This window comes from Bradysia coprophila (genome assembly GCF_014529535.1).
Source record: "Bradysia coprophila strain Holo2 chromosome X unlocalized genomic scaffold, BU_Bcop_v1 contig_35, whole genome shotgun sequence".
Taxonomy (NCBI): domain Eukaryota; kingdom Metazoa; phylum Arthropoda; class Insecta; order Diptera; family Sciaridae; genus Bradysia; species Bradysia coprophila.
Genome location: NW_023503325.1, coordinates 1,908,075 through 1,920,254, shown reverse-complemented (window position 1 = coordinate 1,920,254; position 12,180 = coordinate 1,908,075). Strand labels below are relative to the sequence as shown.

Below are 12,180 nucleotides of genomic sequence, written 5' to 3'. Positions count from 1 at the left end.
CTTGACGGCAGTCTCGATGAAACGTTCACTAGTAGGTCGTGATACAATGGGACTTTCTGGTCACTGGAGGTTCTTCTGTACAGCATTAGTATTAGCATTAGTACAGCGTTTGACCAGCTCTGAGAACTGAGAATAGTGAGTCGTTCACCGAAATTTTCATAAACTGCTATGTTTCCTCAGAGCTATTCAAACTGCTACAGCTAAATCTATTTTTTGTTTAAAGCTAAAACATTCGTGGTCGTTATTGCGGTCCTATGCTTTTGAAAAAGGATTCTGGCGGAAAGATATCATCGAAAGTCAAACTAAAATCCAGTAATTAAAAATCGCCCAAATGTATGCTTTTCCGCAAAGCATCGATACTATTAACAGATTATGCAATGTATACACCGTGATACGTTTGCTGGTTGTTAGTTATAAAAAAATTCAACACAACCTTCACTGTGTAAACTTTCTAGCAACAACAGGAACTTGAAATCAAATTTAAGTTCAGCAAATTCGGATAATAAATCACCCAATCATTCAACCGTCTTCTGATCTTTCCGACTCCGTCTCCATCTCCACCACTGCATCCTTTATATTATATTCAACAAATTTGTTGAACCTTTCCGCACCAAATCTGTTGGATTTACCTGAATAAAAGTAAAAATGCACATAATAATAACGGCACATTTATATGAATATAACACCATCCCATCTTCCAGTCATATTCCCCGATATTCCTTTCGAAATAACTGTGTGTGTGTGCATGTACGTATGTACGTATGGATGCATGTTCGCCTTGATGTATACCGCTAAATATGTAGTAGGTACAACGTACCACTCCATATTCCACATAGAATTCCAGACATCCTCCACATTCACATAATACACAACGAAAATCTCTTCCCATTTTTCATGTTATTTTATTCATAACCGAAAAAAAATTCTTTGAGGTGCAAATCTGCATGGTTTAGTTATTCACAAAAATGCTCCGGTTGCCGCATGTGAATATGACTATTAAAAGGGATGGAAAAGCTGAAGTTTCCTTAGTTCGTTTTTTTGTCGTTTCTTTTATTTCTTTTTATTTTCTCTGTGGAAATTCTGCTAGATGTTTGTTAAAAAATGAATGATTCAGTGCTTTTTTTGGGTAACTGATCCAAACAAATATTTTGTGCATGTGGATGTGTATACCCACCATAACTATGCAACAATATATATCATGAATTTTGTCTTGAGGGAAATGTTTCTGTTTATGATATAGAAAAAAATACATAAAGATTTAGCAAGTTACTCAAAAATTTCAGATTAAAATAAATAAAATATTTCTGTTTGTTTGAACTCACTTGTCTGAAACTTGAAACGAGGACGTTGAGTTGACAATGGATAGCATTTTGATGGGATTCATTTAAATTTTTTGCAATTCTACTTTTAGTTTTGTGAAATATATCTGCAATCTTCTGTAAATATTTGGAAAACTATGATGCAAGCTGGGTTACGTATACCTAGGTACTTCTGAACAAAAATCTAGGAGTTTATTTTCGGTATAGTACAGACATGGACACCACCGTACTTGTTCATCAGTAAGTTTATTTGATGCACATTTTTGAGAATATAAAGTTAATATTTCACATTACTCAGAGAATGTGAGAGTGCAATTCTACCTCAACAATTGTTGCTCGAAAGGTAATGGAAATTTGCGAGACATGTGAGAAAAAATAAGACGTTGCAGTTACTATCCATTTTTCCCTATTCAATCCTATTCAATCCTCACGCATTACCAATGTTACGACTTTTACGTGTTATGTGTTATATCGTATATATCGCATGTAGATTTAAGAACATCGATTGGATTGTATTCGTTGAAAATAAAACTTGTTTGTTCTCTCCACTCTGGCCAAATAAAAGTCAAATTATCTTGTTTCTAGTCGCTTCATCTCTACACCAGACGAAAACAGCTTGGAAACTCCTTTTTCTTTTTTTTAATTTTCTTCAACCCACATGAAACCTGACTATGCTATCGAGTTTGTAGAAGGATGAGATTAGTTGGATCAAACCAGATTCGTTTATAATTTGTAGAAGGGTGAAATCAGTTGGATCAAACTAAACTGCTTTCTGCCCAAAAACTACTCCCAAAATTTCAGCAAAACCGTATGAGCCGTTCTCGAGATAGATATTTTCCACAAGAAAGCAAAGCAAAGGTAAAATTTAAACAGCCTCTATAGAAACAAACACCTCTCTCCTCGGGTAACAGTGGCTGAGTCGGTTTTTTGCGACGCTCAAAATCCGACAAATTGATTCAGCGACAAGATTTTTGGATTTTGTCGCGTGAAAGTTTTGAATTTGCAAAAGTAAAAGCAAAATAAAATGATCGAGTCTGGCTTTTGACAAGTGAATTTTAATTGTCAAAACAGATACTCGATCATTTCATTTTGCTTTAAAATTGGTTTTAACATATCAAACACGAAAAATCATCACACTATACACATCAAATCATTTTATTTCGTCTAATTTTCTTCTTCTTCTTCTTTTTTCTTCTTCTTCTTCTGAACCATTTTGTCACAATAAGTCGCACCGACAAACGACTCGGCCACCGAGGAGAGATGTGTTGGTTTGTATAGACGCTGTTTAGTAAAATTCATCATTTCAGAATGGGTCAAATCTGACCATTCCCATACAAAAATCTAGATTTGGAAAGGCAGTATCTCGGCCAAATTTTAACCATATGTGCGATAGCTCGTTGAACTCGTATGGACGCCCAGATTACGATTAACATACTTTCACGGGTGTTGGAGCCAAGAAGCAAAAAGTTGCTGTTTAGCTGATTACACAAATTGAGGTTTATTTTATACAAAAGACGCCGTTTACGTGAAGCTTTTCAACAGATGGCTCTCAATAAGTAGTATGCCATCTTAAGTATACAATATGCATGAGAATAAAGGCTTTTCTTACATCGTCAGTTATTGCGTTTCTATTACGAAATCGTATCTATACCAAAAACGTTTGTTATCACAAAAACACTCTACAACGCAGATAACATTTGCCAAAACCAAATAAACTCAAATCCGTCATAGCTATGACTCTTCAAATTGTTATCTTACAATTTCGATTCAATAAAACCATTAATATTAACCACCTTCATGGCAGATACCCGAACGAATGTTCATTAGGTTCTCTAAATCGGCTTCTAGATAAAGTTCTTAGACATTTTTGAATTGCAGCAAATGATGAGATTTTCAATACGGAAAGCTCATAAATAAAGAAATTTCTTTTATTCTCAGATAATCTAACTCTAAGACTAATTATACCTAGACTGGTTTTACGTCATACGAAAAGTGTTCTCGTCATCTGCTGTGCATAAGATACAATTTCGTATTAAATTACGTATAACTTTCACCAATACAATAACAGAGTTATTGGTGGCGACATTATAAAACGGCGTGTTAAATTAACACGAACAAAGTAGTTTAATTAAAATTTTCAGTGTTAACATTTGCCCTCTTAATTTATAAGGGAAAACACACACTATCAAACATTACGTATTTCATGTTGAGGACACAGTTTTTACGTAATTTTGTACGAATATATAGTCTATATATAGTTAGTCTTAGATGTGACCTACAAACTTTGTACTAGATCCGGATCGAAGTACAAACAAATGTTGGACAATCTTCGATTACATCACCGAATGATCAGATATTTTAATTGATCGAAATAAACCCATCAAATCCAATTTAAATAATTTGATAGATAAGACAAATAAATGCTGAGTTTTTCCGTAGCCGGATACGAATTTTGTATATATATTCTAGAGTAAGTTTTGAATGGAACATCAGTGTAAATAACCGTCTCTGGAAATTAACATGTTTTCTTCAAGTATATATGGACGTTTTCACAACGGTGCGTGGGATAATTTTTGTGTCAAAATATTATGAGTGATTTTTCTAACAAATCTTCGAAATATTTTAGATGAATTTGAAATAATTCCTTACAATGAGCGATACAAGGAGCAGCTGAACGTTGTAAGTAATATTTTTCTGTGATACCATTTTCCATCTTTCAATTTAATTCTAATGTTTATACCGGAAAATACAATTTTTCAAGAAAACCATTGATAAAAGGTTAGGGCTCTGAGTGAGTTCCTAATTTGGTTCTCTATAAATTTCTCATCATTGCATTTTACTTTTTGTGGATTTGGTTCGTTTCATTCGTTCCACATGTATTTTATCACATGAGAGTAGCGCTCTATTCACTTTTCTTCCATTCTCTCTTAACGTTTCTTTTGTTGACAACATGTGGAACGATGTAGAATAAGACTGTGAAACGTTAACCACATCTTAGACGAATTAAGAACCACAGTTTGTTTGAGTTTAGTTTACATGAATCCGGAATAAACATCAGAAATTGCCATTTAAAACCATAACGATCACACAATAACGTTTTTCAGTGATATATCCGATTTGAAACCTATCTATACCTTCCTTTTGCCAAACAAATTCGGATTTACGGCTGAGATAATATACACCTTTTTTGCTCTTGTTAGGGACCTCAATCACGGGGGATGATCCAACTAAAATATCCACCAACTTCTGACCCTTCGCCAGTATGTTAATTCAATTGTTCTTAAAGGTGCTGCAAAAGTATTACGACACTGAAAATGTTGCCATTGGATTGGAACTAGATCTGCCTGGTAATGAAGATGCCCGTGAAGCTTTAATTCGTTACTCTATCGACTCTGCGGAAGATGGAATTTCTTTGTTGGCGAGAGAAATAGCAACGGATACAATTGTTGGTTCCGTGACGAACAAGATACAGGTAAATTTATCGTGTCTAGGTTGTGTAAATATTGACTTTGTTTTGGTGTTAATCCAGGTGAAGCCTAACAGTCCAGATGAGAAAACATTTTCAGAAATTTTCAAAGAAAAATATTGCAAAAATGAGAAGAGTCAACTTTATGTGCAATCTATCATAGATGCTGCTAACAAATATGACGTGTTTACAACGTACAAAACAGACTGTTATGTTGAGCTGATGTTCTTATCAACGCTTCCCCAATACCGACAAAAGTCAATAGCCTCGAGTTTGTGTTTATATACCGTGAAAATTGCTGACGCACTTAAATATGGAATTGGTTTGGATAAATTACCAGAAAATTTGAGAAAATATCGTCCAACTTGTGTAGTTGCAATGTTTGCCTCAAATTACTCGAGTGCCATTGGACGAAAATTAGGATTCGACTTTATCGATGAAAATTCATATGAAGATGCTTACTTCAACGGCAAGAAAATGTCGGATCGAATTGGTAAATTGCATAAGTCCTGGTTTATGGCAGTAAAAAAACTTTAATAGATGGCATATATTGAGTGAATAGATATATGTAAATGAATAAACATCTGTTCGAATAATTTCTTTGTGTTTGCTTCTTGTTATTATAGTCGAAGAATTTTAGTTTTCGGGTTTTCCACCCGAAAAATCAACAGCTATTATTCCACGTACGATATCCAGGTTACAATACATATGTCAGTTAAAAAAATAGAAATGAAAACAAGTAATTTTGGAGCTAAAAAAATTCAAAAAGGCAGTTATAAAATGCATTCGTGGAGTTGCTATCTGCCTTTTTGAATTTTTTATCTACGATGTCGGTTTTTGTAGCTAAGCCACCTATTCTGCCTTTTTATTTATTTTCGACTTCCTCTTTGAAAAGTGCTATCTGCCTTTTTGAATTTAATGTCTGACATTTCGATTTTTTTTTGACTCAACTACCTCTTCTGCCTTTTTAGTTTTTTTAACTTCCTTTTTGTAAAATTGCTACCTGCCCTTTGAATTTATTATCTGCCATTTTGTATTTTTTAACTCAACCACCTATTCTGCCTTTTTAAATGCCGTTTCTGATGCACAATGTGCGAATAGTGACTTCATAATACTTCTGCCAAGAGGAGCTCAATCTTATATGAATCAATCATCCAAAAAATCTGGATCAATTACAGATAGTGCTGAAAGATTCAAGCATAACATACGTTTAAAAGAAAATTATTTATTTACACCCATTGCTTTTGAATCACTAGGTTGCATGGGTCCCGAAACAAGTACATTTATTGAGAAACATTAATGCGTTCATTAATGCGAAAAGCTTCTGGCGAACCACCCTCCATGGATTATCTATTACAAAAGGTTTCTATTGCAATTCAACGGAGAAACGCTAGTTGTATTTTGAGGACTTTGGCACGTAATAGAGTTGATGATTTTTATTTATTGTGAATATTTGTTTTTGAAAAGATCGTTTTTTACTTGCCTTGCTAGTGGACCTGCTTAGGCAAAAAATCGTGCATCTTACAAAATCGTTATAACGATGATTGTAGGTTGTTCCGTATCGATTCCTGATTCTAAATTGATGTGGGGCCAAGACGGCAGCTCAATGGTTTTCTGGTGAGCGGCCGTTATGTCACTTTTTTTCTATGATTTTTCATTCGTAAACGGGAAGAGATATCAATCCACTTCCAAAGGATATAACTTATCTTATCTTTAAGAGAAAAGTCTAATTTTTTTTGGTGGAATTTATTTTTTGACATTTGAATCCAAAATGGCGGAAAAAATTGGTTAAAGTCGCAAAATATTTTTTTCTCAAAGGAAAATCTCTGGAACCGATAGAAAGACTGTAAATTCGCCAAAAATTTCTTCGTACGGTTTATGGATAATTTAAAGAGCTACGTTTTCGCTTTTTAGACCCGTACGAAGTACTGGGGTCTTATACGTTTACGCATACGTTTGTAACACGTCGAATTGGACTCCCTGAGTAAGGGGAAACCTATTGTGGTTGTCTAGAGATGCCAAATCCGCGAAAAAAAAATGTCCGCCTGTCCGTCTGTCTGTCTGCACGATAACTTGAGTAAAACGCATCCGATTTTGAAAATTCTTTTTTTTTCCCGTTTGGTAATGTCAAAAGACAGGCTTAGCTCGAAGATGAGTGATTTTGGATCGACCCCTCCCGAGCTGTGGCCCAATAAGTGCTTTACGGTTTTTCGAAGATATCTCCGGACATTTAAACGTTGAACTTGAAAGTGATACGTCAAATAAAAGGTATTTACAATACCGATCGACAAATAAAAAGTTTATGGCAATCGGATGACCGACTCGTGAGTTAGACCCCTTGTTGTGGAACAGGCACAGGGCGGCAAGCAGTTTTTGCTTGTAGGTCGGCCACATTTGAACATATTTCGTTCGTTTTAGCTTTATTAGATAGGTATTGACCGTACCAATCAGGGAAAAAAAGTTTATGAAATTATGTTCTCCGGAGCGTGAGCTAGGTCTCTTGGAGTGAGCTCTTATCTGGCTACTCGGAAGTAGAGGTGTGCGTCGATCTTAAAATAGTCGGCGGCGGTGCGCCGACTGGTAAGGGATCGGCGGCGGCGCGCCGGGAGAAATTTATAGTCGGCGGCGGTGCGCCGATCGGCGCGCCGATAAATTTACAAAAAATCTAAACTTTCGAAAATAATGCAAAAATCCTTTTTCCGAGCACTGAATTCTTACTATCTTGCGATCTGAAGTATCAACCACTTATACAAGGGGAATTTTATATTTTGAATGTACAATCACTGACCTATTATTTTAAAAACATCTAACTTAATGAATCCAAGAATGATTAGTGAGTTTGCTTAAATGACTTATAAGCTATAAGTCAACTTATAAGTTGAAAATTTTAAGTCACATCTTCATACTAGATGTTTTGCAGGTTTCTTATTTCCAACTTATAATTTATGTCATTTACGCAAACTGACTACTATTATCTTTCGATTTATGCAATAACCGTTCCTGTTGCCTTTAGTCCATCTTCGATGTAGGAGTGAGATCGTAGTAGAAGGTTTTCGCAAATAAGAGATTTAAATAAACTTAAATTTATAAGTAATAAGTGTATAGACTACGCCAAAATGATTTTTTTTCCAAATTTTTTACATAAAGCAGCTAGAAATTGAAAATAAAGATACCCGTGTCTCGTCTTTTGACTAAAAAACTTGAAACAGGAAAGATTTTCCACTTTATAAATTTCTGAAACATGTGATATACACCATTTTCCACCCAAATTCCACATAAGGTCTTAAGTTTGCCACTTTACAATTACAGTAGTATTCACCCAGTTTTGACTGATTCACTGAATTTTGTTTTCTTTCTTCTTCCTCTTATCTGCATCAACAGACAATAAGAGAAACATCGTCTGCCATCTGCCGCGCTCCATTCCATTGCACAGAAAATAGAGTAACGTACCCAAGGGTTCACGTTAAGTGAGGATACAGAAAAGACAAATGCTGTTTCGACCTCGGGTATCGATGGCGGTCCCAGGCCAGCGTGATCTGACCATCCTCGATTGTATCCATCGATACCCTTCCCAGGACAGCAAACTTTTTCTTTGGACGAGTATTCAAAAATTTGCCTAAAACACTTGCACCGACTGATGGAAATAGGATACGTTATAGAAAGCTATACTTCGAAGATAACCCTATCGTAGCAGCAGAAACAAAATCACCGTCGTACAGTGCAAGTAAGAAGAAAAACCCAAAGTTCCAACAAAAAATTTTTAACAAAAAACTCCTTTCTACGCATATAGAAACATAGCAGCATAAAGAAACCTGATTAAGAGAGATAAACATTTGCTAAAACCTTGTACTCAGGCATACACTTTTGTATAGATTTTTCAATTTAAGTTTACATTGCCGCCCATTAAAATGGCTGAAAGCACTAAACATATAAAATTTCGGCGCGACGAAAATACAATCGGCGGCGGCGGCGGCGTGAGCTATTATTTTTCAGCGGCGGCGCACCGAAAATTTAGCAAAAAATCGGCGGCGCGCCGGCGTAAAGTCGGCGGTGCACACCTCTACTCGGAAGTACAGTGAACGTGGTGTATTTTGACAATATCTCGAGTAAATTTTGACCGAATTTCATGAATTTTTTTTTTTTTGAAAGGTATTAACGAATGTAAAGCGTTGGTACTATTTCCGGTCTCCTAACAAAATGGCTGCCGGCGGCCATATTGGATTTTAGTAAAATAGAAATATCTTGGGAAAAATGATACTTAGAGAGTTTCTGTTAACATGGAAATAATTTGTTGTGTGTGGGGTTTCAGCTATATTGAGCTATATACAGGCATATAGAGCTATATAATAGCATATATTTATCTGTGAAATGTTTATTTATAGTGAAATATAGTTAAATATAACGGTATATAGCTGTTTAAATAGGAATTTATGAAATTTGTCTTCGTACGGGGCTGTCTATATTGCCTCCGGCAATTTAGTTGTATATGATAACAAGGCAAAGAGTGGATAATGTAAGTGATTTTAAAGGGAGAATAGTTTTTCAGCAGAGAAGAAAATGAAGTAAGAGAAATGAAGAGTTTCACATTAAAGGCTTTTGATACGAATAGGTGTTTCGTACGGGTCGGCGTTAGCTATGTTTATTTATTGAAATTGAGCAGCTCTTTCCGGAGATATGTCCGTAACAGTGAAGTCACCACATGTTCTTCATGTAAAAATACATCGAAGTTATTGTTTGTTTAGCTCGTTGTTTAGAATAAATAATTACACGTATTTCCATGACAATCGACTTAAAGTTGTATTTTCTGTTAATTTTAGTAACTCAAGGCGTAACAGAGTTTCATATTTACACGGAAACATGCTCCCTGTTCTAGAATTTAAGGATTTTGAAGGATCTCTGAGTTTTTTTTGGATTCTCTTCAGGATTTATTGAACTGTTGAGGTGGTAGTGCAGTTCTTAAAATTTTGTCACTGCACATGCACAATATGTTACCAGCTCTAGAACGTAAGTATCATAAAGGATTTCTGAGGTTTTATTGGGTTTCCTTCTGGACTTTTAGGATTGTTGAGGTTATTTTATGTTAGTTCCTAAAATTCCACCATTTTACATGGTATACCATGCTATCAGTTCGAGAATTTGAGTAATTTGAAGGATTTGTCAAGTTTTTCTGGGTTTCAATGATGAGAAACTCTTTCTAAATCAAGTGCCAAACCGGGGTTCGGATTCGCCAAGATGGAGCTAGTGTGTCTCTAATAGTTACATCCCAAAAAAAATCGGTTTCCGTGACTCCACGGTTTTAGAGTCACACCGTCTATTTTTATCTGCCTTTTTAGATTTTTTATTTCAACGTTTATATTAATTCGTCTACTACATAGTAAATATAAATCGGATGAACATACATCCAGCAAAACAGATAGTAGAACAAAGCGTTTGAGCAAGCGGTTTGAAAACATCTGTGGCTGTGGTACATACTCATCGCAATTTCAAACCTCTGCTATTTGTTTAGTTTAAAAACTTAAACCGTCCAATATAACGTACAGACAGTTATTTTACCTTATTTTACCTTTTTCGTTCAGCGCTAAACCTTTATCCCAAAAGTGAATGAACCTTACACAAAAACATAACTAATTGTTGGTCGCTTTAACTTTCATCACGAGAAAAACTTGAAGTATTATACAAGCCACATCAAACGAACTTCTATTTAGAAATTTATTTGCAGTCAGACACAAGTTAAAATGCTAATAGACCACTTGCAAAAGTATTTTCTTTTGTCTTTAATTCAGAAAAAAAGGAATTTATAACCACCTCGAAAACTTACCACAAATAACCTCAAAGAGAGAGAGAAAAAAAGAAGAAAACACCCAAGAGCTATATTGTAACGAACACTTCATATTCATGTGGTGTATTCCCCAATTCCCATTCCCATTTGACAGCGTTAACGGTTTAGTCGTGCAAAAAATGCCCAATCGTTTTTTTCCAATTAAAAATTTACACCTCGGGGAGTTGCGGGAAATGGGAATATTGTCAAAGAAATGTACCAAGAGAGTGTGTCGATTCGATTTTGCTCCCATCGTGAATAAAAGCATTTGAACTTTCTCAAGGCGGTGATAAGTACCTTTCCCACCGTAGTTCAACGAATTTTCAATCTTGAAATCGGTTAAGATTCAGCCGAGATATTAGGGCATTAGGGGACGTTAGATTGTTCGAGCAAAAACGGAATTTTCTACACAGACAGAGAGCCAATACATTATGAATGTGTATGTATTAGATCACTGAAATTCAAAAAATCTAGTTGTAATTTACTGGTTGGCTTTGCAATCAATGCATTTGCTCACCACTTTGTAAATATTGAAAATTGTGATTTGGAACATAGCATTGCTGTAACTTAGTATGCGAATAGTCTCTTCGTCGATATTCGCACATTGTTCGACTTGATTCTACTGAAGTCGTCCTTGCTTGGTGTAAGGCAAAAAATTTGATTCGATCCTCCTGAACTCATCGTTATACAAATGGTGTGGGGAAGGTGCTTGACATACTGATACAAATTGCGTAAGGAAGGTAATGGCTAGAGTATTATAAAGCGTTGGAATAATGTGCCACTCACTTTCTAAATATTTTAATTTGTGTGGAAAATAGTTCATTTTGAGATAATAGTACTAATTTGTATGAAACAATTTTCCAGATTTTTTTACAGTCCCGAAATTTGTTCGACACACTCTCCAGTCTCAGTACCATATTTATAGTACCACTCGTTTTAACGTATAGCGAAACAATTAGTTCCTATTGCAACGTCGAACCATAGCACTGAACCTATATTTTACTCCTTAAGAGGGCAGACTAGGTGTGAAGTAGGCTATATATTGAAAAATTGGTTTTAAAATTAATGTAGACCATTTAATGAAAATCTGTTCCAGCAATTAGATGAGCAATATGTTTATCTATCTTTAAAAAATGAAAAACGATTTACAATAAGCATCAGTTGGAAGAAAACCGATTTCCAAAAAAATATTGCATAGCCTAACTTTAAGCGACGTTCATATTTTGGAAATCGGTTTTCTTCCAACTGATGCTTATTGTAAATCGTTTTTCATTTTTTAGAGATAGATAAACATATTGCTCATCTAATTGCTGGAACAGATTTTCATTAAATGGTCTACATTAATTTTAAAACCAATTTTTCAATATATAGCCTACTTCACATCTAGTCTACCCTCTTAACGTTTTCTTTGATTTTCTTGTAATTTAGGTTATTAGATCAAACTTTACATCAAAATAAAATTTTGAAAAAGTCAGTGTTAAGAGCATATTCGAATGCTGTCGCTCGGGAGTTTCTCGGAATGATTCATCGATTTTGGAATCGAGATGATGTCTTTTCCATAGTGGATCCCGGATTTT

General features: G+C 35.1%; 1 protein-coding gene across 1 annotated transcript; it reads left to right on the top strand.

The window, feature by feature from the left end:
• Positions 1 to 4,581: 4,581 nt before the first annotated feature.
• Positions 4,582 to 5,322, top strand: LOC119069449. The gene is made up of 2 exons (XM_037173504.1): positions 4,582 to 4,791; positions 4,849 to 5,322. Exons 1-2 carry the CDS (start codon positions 4,582 to 4,584, stop codon positions 5,320 to 5,322), a joined length of 684 nt encoding a protein of 227 aa, XP_037029399.1.
• Positions 5,323 to 12,180: the final 6,858 nt, after the last annotated feature.